Source organism: Podarcis cretensis (genome assembly GCF_951804945.1).
Source record: "Podarcis cretensis genome assembly, chromosome: 5".
Lineage (NCBI taxonomy): Eukaryota > Metazoa > Chordata > Lepidosauria > Squamata > Lacertidae > Podarcis > Podarcis cretensis.
This window is the reverse complement of record NC_137174.1, coordinates 15,624,131-15,640,773: the sequence shown is the minus strand read 5'-3', so window position 1 is coordinate 15,640,773 and position 16,643 is coordinate 15,624,131. Positions and strand designations below refer to the sequence as shown.

The 16,643-nt window shown below is 40.3% G+C and overlaps 1 protein-coding gene across 2 annotated transcripts in view; it reads right to left on the bottom strand.

The window, feature by feature from the left end:
• Window positions 1–16,643, bottom strand: part of ADK (adenosine kinase) — a 198,334-nt gene that overhangs the window by 155,386 nt on the left and 26,305 nt on the right. For both annotated transcript variants that reach the window (XM_079975325.1, XM_079975324.1), the window contains exon 3: window positions 15,159–15,212. In XM_079975325.1, the coding sequence (XP_079831451.1) occupies window positions 15,159–15,212 (54 nt within the window). The remainder of the gene's footprint in view (window positions 1–15,158; window positions 15,213–16,643) is intronic.

The following is a 16,643-nucleotide window of genomic DNA, read 5'->3' as shown; positions in this document are numbered from 1 at the left end:
TGCGTGCCTGTCCCCAGCCTTCAATCTGAAGCAGTGTAATTCAAAATGCTACCACCTTATTTAGTATATAAAGATAAGCTCTCATGTCCAATTTGCACAATACAGTTTGCCAAAACTCATCACATGAGATGCTGATACTTATGGCCAAAAGCTGAGGTTCCATATCATGGACAGTAAATCTTAAGGAACTTCTCAAACGTCCATTTCATCAGTCTATTGTCAAAATAAAAACTGCTGGAATTAGATACTTGTTATTTGTACCCAATCAAACCATCATTGGGAAATTAAGAGGGTCAGTAACATTCACTCCACATGGCACTTTACCCAAAGGTCACGAACATACAGGAATGGAAATTCATGACAGATGGGGAGAACAGGTAAACAAGGAGGAGTTAATCCTGGATCGAGAATCTTTAAAAAAACCAATATTTTTCAGGACCCTGGACAGGTCCCACTGAGCAGACTTGTTCCTGTGCATGCTTGCTTTCAACTTACATACTCTCTGGGAGGATCTACCTCTCATGCGCACTGACCCTGCAGAATGAAGAGTCTCAAAGGCACCATCGTCTCTGGCTTTCTTACTTCAGTTGGTTGCCTGGACCTGTGAACAAGACCTGAAGTCCTGGTTCTTAAGGTCCTCAGGGGTTATGATGACCACCCCTGCAGAAAGCCAGCCTTGAGGCTTATAGCTTGGAGGGTTCTTTGTGACTGGGTTCCACTACAGCATCAAGCCCACAGCAACGTAGTAGAACAGAAGATCTCAAATGCAACCCCTAAATCTTCCGTTTGAAATGGCTGCAAAATAACACCGCTTGATGATTTGGGAGTGCTCATGTTACAGCAGGCAGCACTGGGCTAGAGGAACCAATAGTCTGGCTCAGTACAAGGCAATTTTATATCTATATGTTATGTATTTTCATTCCGTAATTTTATTGCAACTGTACTTTCTCCTGTTCTAGTAACAGCTCTGGCTCCATAATTTACTTTCCCATCCAAGTACTCCTGTAGCCCACTTGAGCTAAATAAATTATCTCTAAGTATGAGGAACCAGTTTCTATTATTCAATTATTAAATTTAGATAAATTTTCTAGCAGTTTGAATCAATGCTACTAACAGACCACTTTCAAGTCAATTTGATGCATGCAATTTACTATAAGCATTCTCACTATTACAAAGCCAATCAAATTGGTTTATCAATGACCTCAACACTATTATAAGCTCAAAACTGAAACCAAGGGAACCTTATGTCCACTGTTGCTTTATCGTCAGACACACTGATACATAGAGACGCATTTACTAAAGTTTAAATACTTTAAACTGATTTCTTACTCTTGTTTAATGAAGATAAACGTAGTAGCACTCCTACAAATTCCAAAGACTTCCAAATCCTCACTAACTTCATTATTACCTTTCAGCTGATTTAACTTTTTGTTACAACCTACAGTATTTTTCCAGTCATTAAATGGTGGGAACCCACTGAAGCAAAAAATATGACCACAAACACACACACAGTGTTGGATTAAAAAATGCCCTCCACAAGTAGAAGACCTCTTTGGTTCACGAAAAGTCTTGTACCTCGATCTACAGCACTGTATGAAAGAAATGAAAACTATATCAGAAGACGCTCTTCTGCAAGAAGAACAAGAAGAACTGCTAAACAATCTACCTATTATAGCACAGGATGAACCCCTGCACAAGTCTTTATGGAACATCACTAATAGCTGTTTTCCATCCACAGTTATTTGAGCTTATCTAAATGGGCTTCTTTCCACTACAATTTTAGCATGTTTGATCTTTTGCTTCTTTTTGATACTTCTCCAGTCCACAACATCATCAGAAGCTGTTGTGGATCACACATCTGCACACTTTGTCAAGATTTACTGTTGATCAGGTGAGCCCCCAGTGTCCTGCAATACCTGCAAAAGACACATCTGGAATTTGAGCAGTGCTACTGGAAACCGAGTTTGAACCATTCAGCTTGCACCACTTTGAAAAGGAGCAAATGTATATTTCCAAGTGGAAACAGAAACCCCACGTTAACCCTAGACTCTACCATTATTATGCAATCTATGGTGTACCCTTCGTTCATTTTCTTTGGCCCCCCTTGTTATCCTGCATGATATAAAAGGCAACTGAATTGCATCCTGTTTTATGGAGTAAATGATACTCTCTTTTATCCCACTGCATAGGCAACCAATGTGAGCTTGAGTAAGAAAGGAGTGAACATCTGCTCAAGGAATGGTCCTATGGCATTTGCCATGGCAAAAAAAAATATAAACACACTCATGTAGTATTGTATATATATATGTACTAATCACAACCAAATTTCACAGAAGATTTAGGAGAGATGAATATGGAGCAAGTCAATAAATGTAATAGTACAATATAAAAAGCTTTCGGCATTAAAGGTTTATTTGAAAAAGAGAAGAATCAGTATTTGGAAAGCATCAGGACCTCCATGACACACAAGATGTGCCAAAAAAGGAAATTAGACAAAATCCCTGGGTAGATAAAGTTTTCAATGACAGCTACTTATGATACCAATACAATACGATTGAAACGTATGCACATTTAATCTGCATGATTTCAACTTTAGGCAGATGACGGCTGGCCAGATGAAACCACACAAATTACACACACAGAGGGCGGAGAGCTTAAAAACACTTTTTGCAGAGGGCTTTCTCAGTGCAGAAAGAGCTATTAAGCTCTCTGCCTCACTTACCGGGTACTGGGCTGCTCTCATAAGATCTTGGGAAACTCAGATGGCCTCACAAGATCTCACGAGAGCATCCCAGAGCCTGGTATACAAGACAAGTGAGCTTTTAAGCTCTTTGCCTTGCTTTGCGGGGAAGGCCCGCTTGGCACATAGCTCTGGAAAGATAGGGATACTCGTGTGGGGGTGGTTTGCGTATACATGTTTTTGCATATATATTTTTGCATATAAGTGTGCCATCTCCATATGTGTGTCATCCCCAGAACATAACCCCTGTGCAAGACATGATCCTACTGCAATCCTCTGAATACTTGTTGCTGAGAAACAATGGGTTATCGTGCTCATGTCGTACTTGCAAATTTTGTGTAGGCATCTGGTTGGTTGCTCTGGGGAAAAGGGCACTGAACAAGCTAACCCTGCATAATTACAAACTTCAAAGGGCGTTGCTTGGGCTGGCCCATCAAGGCACCTAATCCCCAGAACTTTCTTTAACATAACTACTGGACTGAACTACAGTTGATAATTCAGTGTGTAATTCAGAACTCTAGCTGAATAACCAGTATACGAAGTGCTGGTTTGTAACAGAAAATCAATTCAATGCCTCCCAAATAAAGCTTGCAAGTGGAACAAAAGACTGGCACAAGCATGAGGTGGCTGAGCCATTTTCCCTCTCCATTGTCTTCATTAAACAAAAAATACCCTCTTAAACCAAACAGGAAATGTATTTCCTTTTTGTGGTGGTCACATTATGTGTGATGACTGACTACAGCAGCCCCTTTGTTCTTCTTCCAATTTTGCCACAAAAGTGTGGTTTGTGGAGTCTTTACTTTTTCATTCAAGGCATTCAAAATGGATCCCATACAAAAAAAAAAAAAAAAAAAAGACAAGACACTTTGCAATATATTCTAGCCATCAAAATCAGACAGTTGAGCACTTAAAAATAAAATGTAAACTAATCAAAATAAAAGAGAATAAAAAGGAGTGTAAATCATAATATTAGCAAGCTTCAGCTTCTGTGGGAAGTGAAGTACATTTCAGTTTTTCCCATATTGTATTCCAAAAGATATACAATTCTGCTTCTCAATCCCTACCCTATTATTAAACTGCAGCCTTCAGATGGAAGCACACCTTTTCATATAATTGCTTACGTCTTGAAATGCAAATTTATATTGAGAACACATCTTTCTCTCTTACTTTAAAAAGTGAAGGGCTTTCAAAGCCTATTTACCTTCTCATCTGTATGGTGCAGTGCATTATATTTGCATAAAGGAGTGAAAACTTTTTACCAAAAAATGTAATAGGTAGATAATGATGCACTCCCTGCTGTTTTAAAAGACAGCATCCTTGTTAGAAAGGCATTCCAAGTGACAATTTCAATAACAATATCTCTTTGAGGATAATTAGACATCATATGAATATGCAGATGTTACAGAGCTGACTGGGTGCATGTCCCTTTTTCCAGGCATGCCATCACTATTAAAGTGACTATGTTGTAGAATGGCAGGCTTCCTGCCAAGCTTATTTTAAAGATCTGTTTTATGATCCTTATTTGAGCTCTGCAGATTGTGTAACCCGAACAGATTGAATGGGGGTAGCAATGAATTATTTTCCCTGTGGTTTAGTGGTGCAATATCATCAGGTTTCCTTTTAGCAGGTCTCGTGTTACACAGCTTTTTCAATTTAATTTCATGGTGACCACATTAAACAAATTGCATAACAGCAGCACCATCAAGTGGCGGTCTATTCACATTCATTCAAAGTGACTGCATTCTATTTTTCACTGGCGACTTAGCAACTGCATCATCCTAAAAGAGTTGAGATAAACTAAAGGGATTTATGTTAAGTACAGGGATCCAGGTGAAACATAGCTCAAAGCTGATGAGCTTTTGTACAAGGAGCCAACACATTATTAATTAATTGAAGTGGTTTCAATGAGTATGTTGCACATCTACAGAAACATTGTATGCTTATGTCTCTGTTAGGCAGTCCACTGTTGCTGCAGACTGGTCATTTTAGGTTAGAGCAGTGTTTCCCAACTTTGGGTCTCCAGCTGTTTTTGGACTGCAACTCTTATCATCCTTGGCTAGCAAGCCAGTGGTCAAGGAGTTGTAGTCTGAAAACAGCTGGAGGAGGCCCAAGGTTGGAAAACACTGGGCTAGAGGACAGTCTGGAAGAAAGGACAACCCTGATTCTCAAAGCCTGCAAGAGAAAAAATATCATCTAGGCTGGCTTGTGGACTGCCAATATGCTGAAATAGTTTTAGCTGTATCCTGCACCTAACAGTAAGCAACTCCTGGGTACCAGGTTTGGTCTTTTTGGCTAGGTTTGGTCTTTTTTACCTTCTTCACTTCTTTGTGTGCATACTATAGTTTTTTTTTTTTTAATGCCCCATGAAATTCTTCAGGTGAGAGTCCCTGTCCAAGAGAAGTGGAACAGATTCCTCATAAGGGGAATGTTTTTTGGCCAAGGATGTTTTAGTTATAAAAAGAGGGAGGCTGTAACCATACAATTCTAGTAACAGAGACCCTCCAGATCTCCTTTTTACTGTTCACTCATTATTACATGTGCTCAGGATGGTATCCATTCGGATACCAATGGATAGCAACCAATCTTGCTTTCAATACTATTTGTGCCTGCAAAGTTTTCAAGGTGGTCAGACTGCTTTGTTCCCAATCAATGCAAGTCCTGTAGCTTTTTTCTGAAATGCTGTAACTTCTTATACCACAGATGTTCAGGGTGAGGGGGGGTCCCCACTTTTGTTGCACTATAGTGCAAGACAGCTCTTCCGGATGGCAATAATGCAGTAACACTGGAAAGTATCGCAGAACAACTAATAGAGTGGAATGGTGTTTGGACAGTCCATTATAAACCCACCACTAATGCATTATTATTGCACCAATGACGTAGAAGCATAGAGTCGTAGAGTTGGAAGTGGGTCCCACGGTCATTCGTTCAATCCCTTGCAATGCAGGAATCATGGCTAAAGAATCCCTGACAGAAAGCTATCCAAACTTCTTTTAAAAACCTCCATCTTGCAAAATACAAACAAATGCCAGCCCAGTGGGTAGACAACTAATGCACTGATGGTCCTGTCATTTTAGAATGGGAGCATTATAGGATAGGGTGGGGGAAACCACCATAAACTAGTGCTGAATCATGGAAACCAGATGCAAATTTCAAGTGCACATTTCTACAGAGAATACAGTTGGAAGAAATGGGGGGGGGGGGGAATAGTGACTTGAATACTGGCCCAGAAAGAAACAAAAGAGACCATTGCAGCTCAGAATGTTGAAAGGTGTGTGGTTGCTAATTAGGTGAAAAGCATTTAAATCCTGAATGGTGGCAGAACAGGGAGGAGGGCGGAGAGACCAAGGAGGAACAACAGAAGAGAACTGGTGATGGAGACCAAAAATGAGAAGATGGAGACAAAGAAAGGAAGAGGAGGGCTGGTAAAGCTGGAGAACATTAGTGGAGAAGATCAGAGTGATGGAAGAGAATAATCTTAGAATTTGGCTTGTACCTTGGCCACTAGGTGATGCAGGGATGTGCTTTCCCTAGTCGTGCAGAGTAAACAGAGGCAGTGGTGTCATCAGTGACAGCAATAAAGGGTGCTTCTTTCTTCAGCAAGTAATAAATCTCTCTCTCGCTGTTTGGGGTTAAGAAATGAGCAAGAGAAAACAGGTCTGGGCTGGAATCCTGGGTTGTTGTAGGAACTTGATCCCGGTCGTAGCCATGAGTAGGTGCTTTCCCAGATGTGCAACTGTCACTCCTGGCATCACAGGCAATTTTTTTTTTCCTGACCGTGATGAACATTCTCAATTTTACAGCTCAAGAAACACTGCTACTAGCTGATTTTTTTCTTTGGCCGTTTTGTTTGGGATAACACAGCACAAAAGACAATTGAGATCTTCTGCAAGGGAGTAGTTTGAACGCAGGTCAAGAAGACAGGCTGCAGTTTTAAACAAATACTACAGAGGGAGCCAACCCCCGCACAAATTAGGCCTTGTTTGAGGATGTTACGCTTAAGTTAAGAATAATTGCTTCCCATCAGCCAAACATGTCATTCATACATAAAAACATTTTCTTATAATGCTGCCCATCTTTCCACTGCTTTACAGAAACATCACAAAGACCTGTTTCTTCTGAGACACAAAATAAGTGTGGCAATATCTGCATCAAAATCTGAATGCTCCTATGCTAACAGCTGTTGGCTCCATATTTATTAGTCCCCAGTGTCCAATGCAACCATAGCTGTCTACACTTTTTTTAACTACGTCAGCTTCCTAAGTGTAGCAACTTGCCATTTAACCATGAAAGCAAACATGCAATTAAACCATGGGCTTCTGTTTTTGTTTAGCTTTTTAAAATGTTCTGATTTACTTTTTCTGGAGAAAAATGGCAAGGTAAACTCTGAGGTGGTGTCTTGAACATGGGTACAGAAATCACAACACTACAGTGATGCTGTACTTGATTGTAACTAGGGGTGGCGATAGCAGCATTTCAACATTGCAATGTTTCACCAGCCAAACATTGCCATATAGTGAGTGATACATCAAGATGTTGATAAACGGAGGAAAGAACAAGCTACATTGGGCCTGTCCCAGCGATGTCCTGGGGAGATATTTTTGAAAACAGTACTTTATCCAAATGAATGTATGAAATTATATTTTTCCTAATGCCTCTGGCAAAAGTCTTCACAGTCAGAATGCTCGGGGTCTAATAAGGTGCTTACTTCCAGTGCATCTTGAAGCCTTTCTCTTCTGTTGTTTTTATTAAAAAAGGAATCTTGCCAGGGCAGAAGGAAGGAACAAAATAGGATGAGTTTCTACAGTTAGGTAAAGCTACAAACCATGTCACAAATATTCCCATAGTAATCTGTATATCAACCCTGTAAGATAGGTCGCTATTATCCCCATATTGCAGATGTAAGACTGGTAGAGATATTTATTTCTTACTTATTAAATTTGTATACTGTCATTCATCCAAAGATCACAGTGCAGGGCACAACATAAAATTTAAAAACTACAACACAAAAAACATACAAAAAGCAAACAAAAGCAAACAAATAAGCCCCCTCCCACAAACACATTTAAAATACCATAGATTGTTTAATCAGCCAAAGACATACTCTGGTTTCTCTTCAGATGGTATAAATCTTTCGCCTTTTACAAAGACCTGGTTATAGAAAAACATTTTCGCCTGGCGCCTAAAGGTATGTAACGAAGGAATCAGGCAAGCCTCCCTGGGGAGAACATTCCACAAACTAGAAGCTACTGCAGAAATGGCCTGTTTTCATATTGTCACCCTCTGACCTCTTGTGGAGGGGACACATGAAGAATAATAAAATGTAAAGTTGGAAGGGACACCAGGGGTCATCTAGTCCAAACCCCTGCAATGCAGGAATCTTTTGCCCAACGTGGGGCTCAAACCCATCACTCTGAGATTAAGAGTCTCATGAACCGCCCTGAGACCTCCAAGTATAGGGTGGTACAGTATATAAATTCAATAAATAATAAATAATAATACTGCTCTACCAACTGAGCTACCCCAGGTATTTAAAGACAAAGTGCCTCTGGTGACTGCAGGTTTGGGGTTGGTTTATATTGGTGAGGTGGACCTTGAGGTATTATGGTCCTGAGCCATTTTAGGCTTTATAGGTCGAAGCTAGCACTTTGAATTGGGCCCAGAAACTAATTGTCATCCAGTGCAGTCAGGCCAGAATCGGTGTAATATGCTCAAACCAGTATGCAAGCTGCACCACTTGAAGTTTCCAAACAGTCTTCAGAGACAGCTAAACACAGAACGCATTGCAGTAATCTAACCTATGAGCTGAACTAAAATCATATAGTGATTTCATGGCAGTGGTAAAGTTTGAACCTTGAACTTCCCAATTCACAGCTCAGTGCTAAAGCAGCTCTGAGAGCACCTTTCAGGTTTCCTTTTTTGGAGAAACAGACTTGAACTGAAACTACCAATCCAAGGTTATGTAACCCTTGCACTTTTATTCTAACAAGCCAGGATCTTGTCCAGTACGAAGCAGACAAGTTTACAATTGCACACTTTTGAAATAAACCGTAAACAAAAAGGAAACAAAAAGGCAGCTTTCAGTCATCATTTTCCAAACTAAAGTGCAATGGAATGAGCCTGGGAATATATGCACTATATGGTGTATATGGGGGGGGGGCGTGTTAGCTGATGTGAAATATTCAAGTAGGCAGAAGGTCACAGTGCAATATCCTGTCTCCCAGTTGAAAAGCATACACAAATCAACTCCACTTCAAATGTACATCATGACCTCTAGTGGCATCATCTATGTACTGTAGTTTATTAGTTTCAAAATAAACTACACTGCAATTTCAAAAGTCTAACTTGTGCATTTGCACAATCAGCACAGCAAGATTTGATTAAAAGAAATGAACCAGAATAATATGCGTCTCTTTTTCAGCAGCTCGGGCACTGCAAAAGTGCATGGGCAGGGGAAAACCTACAGTTAGCAGCAAGATGAATAAGCCAATCATAGCTGCAGGAAACTTCAGTTTCATTCATAGGTTAATTCAATCCAGGAATTAAAAGTCCAGAATGTAAGACATATATTAAGAGCTTTTGTCCTCCATTGCCAACAGACAGAAATCTCTCAGTTCCTGCCAATGCTTTTGCCAGAACCCCCTTTGCGTAGGATAGAATCTACCTGTGCAAAGATATGCTGCTGGGAAGGGGGGAGACACATAGCTGCTACACCAAAATAGGTACAGAATGCATTTTGGATGTGTACCTTCCTTCACTACATTGAGTGAAGTACCATTCAATATATTTCTCATAACAACACTATCTGCTTATAAACAGAGCTGTGCACATTTTGTAATAAAGAACTAAATCCAAATTTAACATCAAAAGGTGGCTCAAGTTTTGCCATTTGAACAAAGTGGTTGTAACAAACCTGTGTAATCTCTTTCTGATACCCACAAGGAAAAATTATTCAGAGCGCTGAAGCACCACCTCTGACCACCAGAAATCTACCTCAGCTCCACACCACACTGCCCTGAATCTGAGATTTCGTGTGTTTTCAAGCTTATTTTCACATGCTATTAGCTACACCAACCTTTCCTAATCTGTTGCCCTCCAGATGTTTTTAACCACAACTCCAATTGTGCTGACTATGGTTGATGAGAATTATAGAAAAGAAGAAAATCTTGAGGGCATACTTGCTATTAAAAAAACCAAAAAAAGTAACACCCACCCACACCTGTTAATTTTTCCAGTGGAAATATAAAGCTACACCATTGGCAATCCAATTCTATACAAAGTTTAAAAAGGTATAGGTAAAGGACCCCTGACAGTTAAGTCCAGTCGCAGATGACTCTGGGGTTGTGGTGCTCATCTCGCTTTACAGGCCGAGGGAGCCGGCGTTTGTCCGCAGACAGTTTTTCTGGGTCATGTGGCCAGCATGACTAAGCCACATCTGGCAAAACCAGAGCAGCGCACAGAAACGCCGTTTACCTTCCCGCCGGAGCGGTACCTATTTTTCTACTTGCACTTTTGGGCGTGCTTTCGAACTGCTAGGTTGGCAGGATATGGGACCGAGCAACAGGATTTCACCCCGTGGCAGGGATTCGAACCGCCGATCTTCTGATCGGCCAGCCCAAGAGGCTCAGTGGTTTAGACCACAGCGCCGCCCGCATCCCTTATACAAAGTTAGGCTTAGCCAAAACAATTTGTTAGAATCAGGCTGCAAGATACACTCTTTATAAGCACTACTCTCCATGTACTCCACAATTATTATTTTTACTGAAATTGTGACTGGTTTTTTGCTGTTATTCTCAAAACAGTATTTTCATTTCCTCTCCACTAATGTCCACTTTCATAACCTACAATTTACCAAGACAGGCTGTTGAAAACCACCTAGAAAATTTATCATATCCATGGCCTAAATTTGTAGCAAGCATCCACACCAGCCCCATGGCTGCCAATACATGCAGAGCTGGCACGCAGAGATTATTTGGCTCACAAATGGTATGATCCCCGTGCAGAAAGTCACAGCATGCAAACATTTGACAGTCTTTGCACATGGGCTGTAACGTACAAAGCTGCAAGTATGCTTTATCAAGTACAAGTACTTCCAGAAAGCTTTTCAAAAGCCGTGACAGCTTTGCAGTTCTTGTTTTACATCATTAATACAGTAAAATCAACATGCTAAGCATTGAAACTGTTTTAAACATTTGCTATCTGCTATGTGTGCTCTGCAGAATTCAAAGGATGACATATCTGGTTTCTTGGTGCTGTTCCATGGCTTGGCAACCTGACACAGTGAACTGACAGTACATTGCAAGTGTAAGATCAATTAGAAATCAATTGTGGAGGGATTCAAGAATTCCAAGTATCCTCTACAGGGGAGGCTTTCACTTCCACTAGTGTTGAGTCATGAACAACATATTGGCATACCAACACTTCAGCATGTGTTTTGAAGTGTTTAGGACTGGCAGGAATCTGATAAGGTTCCTGGCCAGCAATATCAGTTTAAAACAATTGGTTGGGTTTACACTTTCACATGCGAGTAGCTAGGGGAAATTCCCTCTTCTGCTAAAAGATAAAAATGTATTTTTTGTTTTTCTTCTCTCTAGATCCTCTGCTACCACAAGGAGGGATGGAGAAAGAATGTCATCTATCTAGCAAGCAACTGACCTCCCGCACAGGTCTTTTACTGAAGTCTCAAGAGCTTAGTGGAAGTTTTTGCTTTAAAATCCAAAAGCTTTTCTACCCTCTTTCTGGTGGTACTATCCTCACTCACTCACATTTGGGTTTCACACAAGACAGTAAACATTTTTAAGCAGTAAAGATAAAGGGACCCCTGACAGTTAAGTCTAGTCACAAACGAATCTGGGGTTGCAGCGCTCATCTCGCTTTACAGGCTGAGGGAGCTGGTGTTTGTCCACTTCTGCAGACAGTTTTCCGGTTCATGTAGCCAGCATGACTAAGCCACTTCTGGCGAAGCCAGAGAAGTGCACAGAAACGCCATTTACCTTCCTGCCGGAGTGGTACCTATTTATAAACTTGCAAAGTGTGCTTTTGAACTGCTAGGTTGGCAGGAGCTGGGACCGAACAACGGGAGCTCACCCCATCGTGGGGCCTCGAACCGCCAACCTCCCAATCGGCAAGTCCAAGCGGCACAGTGGTTTAAACCACAGCGCCACCCACGTCCCTGTGTTTTTAAGCAGTATGGAACAACAAAATCTATAAAGGGATGCCTGCAGATTAAGCGGGCTGTGTTGTTCTTAAGAAGCACTCACTAGTGCTTCTGTAAACTCTTTGACTGTGAGGTGCTGATGTTGAGCTACTGCATCTCAGTCACATCTGTGCCAAGCTGACGTACTAAAAAGAGACATCCATCCTCAGTTATAAACTGAGCTTTACGGGGAACAAACCAGACTATTATCTCATTTAGTCATGAGTCAATCACATGGCAGCCCAAGAACCGCATCCCAGGCACGTTCCAGCTATAACAGGCAATTTTGTAGGCATTTTGAAAACCCTATAAAAATTTTATCTACTCTAAATGCTTTTTCTTTAAATTTCAAAGATCATGACACTATAGAAACTCTCTGGGCCACCTAGCAAGCCATGGCAAAGTGCAAATTAGTTATATGTACTCCTAAATGCTTCCAGAACACCACATGAAGGGATTAACTAACACTTCTTTATGAAGAGATGCTCAAGCCTCATTGCTCATGCATCTGCCTGGTGAAATTGTGTGTGTGTGTGTGTGTGTGTGTGTGTGAGAGAGAGAGAGAGAGAGAGAGAGAGAGAGAGAAGGAGGGAGGGATGGAATTACAACCCCTGACAGAGTATTGCTCATGTAAGCACATTCTGTCTTTGCCCAAGGCATATTTTTGTGTATCCCATGTTTTAAAAATGACAAGCATGTAGGCTGCATTACTACGAACATTTTCCTGGAAGTAAGTCCTTCTGAACTCTATGAAGCTTATTATATAGACATTCATAGGAATGACCCTCACATACTCTAAAAGTGCCCCCCTAAAACCCCCCCAGCTATGCACAAAATTGATGTGGGGGGTGTCACTGCTGTCCAGACTTGGATATATAGGTCAACCCAGGGGTGTGGGTCACATAATACAGCAAGTTACCAATTGTCTGTGACATAGTCATCTCTAAGTTGGCAAAAGCTTCATTTACTCAATTATTGCTTGCTGAGAACCAGGTATTAAAAAGGCACAGAAATAAGCTGGGAACTTTAGCCTTTTGCTTTAAAGAAGATAATTCTTCATTGAACAGGAAATCAAGAATTAACCACATCCCTCTGAAATGGGGGGGGGGGGAGAGAGAGAAAAAGGACATCACAATATGGAGGAGGAAAGGATCTCCCCATCACTTCTGCACTTTCACTCACACCCTTCCATAACCTTTTAAAAGGGCTAAAAAGCTGTTAATTTTTCAATATTATTATAGAGGAAGGGTGCTCAACCTCAAAGGCACACTTTGTTCACAAATAGAAGTGCTTATTTTATTACAGAAACAGGAGGTCAGATCCGCAATAACAAAAACTCAGCATGAAACAGAAAGTTTGGTCACTTTCAAATGGACAAATATTCCACAGACACATGCACAATACTTTATATGTGTCCAAAATAAGAACTGCAGGTAGGGGGAATAAATTATCTTCTTTCAGCTCGGGTTTTTTATATATATTGCTGCAACAGAACAAATTTTAGAACTGAAAGTCCTTAAACATGCAACTCAAGTTCACTTCAAATATTCTCAGGAAAAAGATGTAACAGAGATTCAGCAACATTTGTGGGGTTGCTGTTGCTGTTGTTTTAAAAAAAGTATAAATCATTCTATGGTGTAAAACTGTACTTCTTGATAGAAGTACAGTGGTACCTCGGGTTACATACGCTTCAGGTTGCAGACTCCGCTAACCCAGAAATAGTGCTTCAGGTTAAGAACTTTGCTTCAGGACGAGAACAGAAATCGTGCTCCGGTGGCGCAGCGGCAGCAGGAGGCCCCATTAGGTAAAGTGGTGCTTCAGGTTAAGAACAGTTTCAGGTTAAGAACGGACCTCCGGAATGAATTAAATACTTAACCCGAGGTACCGCTGTATAAAGAGTATTTTCACCAAACAACTGATGAGCTCAAGTGAGACATTTATATTTACCATCATCATGTTTAAGAATCTTCATTAAATTATTACGTTCAGTGGAAGAGAAGCCACCAGAATGGGCAGCTAAAGAAAGAGTGGTGAAGCCTGTATTAAAGAAAGGATTCTTGCAAATAGGAATGGAAAAAAATGTTCAAGGAATCAGTCAGAGGCTTTTCCTCCCACATTACGGAAACGATAAACAGCACTTGGAAACAAACATAATTTTATGTGAGTATTTTTAAAACCAGACAGACACAGGTCATCCTCCAAACTCCAAAACAAATAAAAGCTGGAGTACAGTTCTCCTTTTACCAGTTTCCCCATAACATGCACCATTTAAGATGACTGCATCCAACAGTACTTTTATTTTTAGTCTGCCCCCTTCATGTAAGTCAACGTGTCAGTGCCATTGTAATAGCGGCGGCACATTTAGCAGTTGAGAGTAGTCGAACTGTAGAAAGATACAATGCTAACATTTTATCTAAGATTTGAAATATCTTTCAGACCTTGCTATTTCCCATTGTGCAGAGCAAGGTCCAGATCAAACATAACATCAAAGCTTTGTTAAGAAAGGAAGCCAACTAGAATCAGAAATGACGAGTTTGACATCATGCCAAACCATGGTTTGCAAACAGGAATGAGTTTATGAAGCTAAGAGGAAGGCAGGCAAAAGAGCACAACCATGGTTTGAGCCAATGCTATTTTAAGTTTAAGAACAGAAGCTGCTAGATACTGATTATCTGACTTTGCAAAATATCTTTTTATTGATGTCAATAGTATTTAAAGGGTAGCTCTAACATTATAACTAATAGCCACTGTGAGAACAGGATTCAGGATTAGGTGGGCTTAGTTTTCAGGACTTAGTTTTTTAGCAAAACCATACTTACAAGCACAAAGGAAGGTAACAGTTGCAAAAGCTGTGTACACTTAGTGTGTTTTTGCTGGAACTTGCTGTCATCCAATATTTCCGCCCTCCCAACCAGAATGTTTTAGAGTTCTTCATCAGAAGTTATTAGCTTGCAGATTTGATCTTAATTCATTATCTAACTCATTGTCTGTGAGCACATTTCAAATGTCATCTTTTAGAAAGCAATAACATCTCCCCCCCCTCTCTCCCTCACACACACGACAGCATTCAGACATACAACTGCAGCAGCCAAGAGAGCAAAGCAGTTTTCACCATGACCACATCTTTCTGAAATAGTTTTAAAAGAGCAACTTTCCCAGCTAAAAAAGGAGGAGCATATACTTCTAAAACCACAATTTTAAGAAAAAACTTATTTAATATCTTACAGCTCTTTGTGTTTCTCCTCTGCCAAGATCTGGTCATTTGGTTTCAACCCATATCTGAAAATAAAGAGGGGAAGAGAGTTACTGAAATCAGAAATTTACTCAAATCCATTTTCAATTTTAGAGCCTGGAAGTGAAAATATGACTGACTTCTTTATTATATACTGGACACTCTAACGTAAGTGTATAATATCAATAACCAACATTACTAGTATTGTTTATTAACCTGCTTCCACATATGTGATGTACAAAATTTAATAAAAACAGCTTTAAAACAGTTGCAAAGCAGCATAAAAAAATTAACAGAATATGATTTTAAGAAAAAAACAGAAAATGTACACCTATGGGAGAGAGACTTTCTCATCCACCTGGAAAATCGTATCATGATACTTCTTTTTTTCTTTTCTTTCACAGCAACATCTACGTAGGCACATTTTTTCTGTCTCTATCTAAGCCTCTACTTTTAAGACAGACAAAAAACATTTAATACATTTGGACTTCTAATTCATGGATCCATGTCATGTAAAGTGCTCATTTTACAAAATAAAGAAGGGGCTTAGATTATTCAGTCTTTCACATATATATTTTTCTTCTTGCCAGTGTGTACTATGAATGGGGGCTACTCTTCAAGAAGGAAGGCACTACAGTTTGGATGTACAAATTCTGAGAAGGATAAGAAGTCTCTATGCATCCTCCATAACATAATGCCATTTCCCTCCTTCGCATGCTAAGGAAGTACAAACAAAACAAGCAGAAGTAAAAAGTCCATAAGGCTTGCAACCAAACTGCACCAGCATAAACCACCAACAAAGATCAATTGTCAAAAAGAAATAAGGTGGCTCCCCTCCCCCATAAAACACATGTCAATACAAATAACCTCCCCCCCCCCCGCCACAAAAATGCTGAGCAGCAAGTGGTTGGGGTTCCCTGCAGAAGAGTTCATCAAGAAAAGGAAATTGTCATCAAAACTGTCTCTTTCAATTTCATCTCTAACCACTCAGCAATGCTGTGTTAGTTTTTCAGCAAGCACTGTTTTCCAGACTCTACCAAGCCAATTTTGCCTAATTAATTGACAATCTCTCTTCCACAGAAAATTAAGCTCCATAAGAACAGCCACGAGGTGGAGAACCATCAATGGTTTGAATAGTATGTTTTTTATTAATTCCCTTAAAGAGTGGCAGTAAAGGCAACTCAGCATCTTCAACCACTGTGAAATTTAAAAAGTTTGAAATTGTGTAGGAAACATCACCCCAAAACTTACTAACAACCTGGCACTCTCACCACATATGAAGATAGGTACCAAGGGTAGAGCAAACTCTCCAACAAAGAGGGGATACCGAACCACAAATCTGTTGCAAATGCTCTGGGTTCAGTGACTGCTCCTTCAATAGCTGAGATTGGTGGGTGCCCTCCTTTAAGTCAAAGAGTTCTCCAATCTCCTTCAAATATTCTCCCCTCAGTATACTTGTATGTTTCTCAAATTTCTCG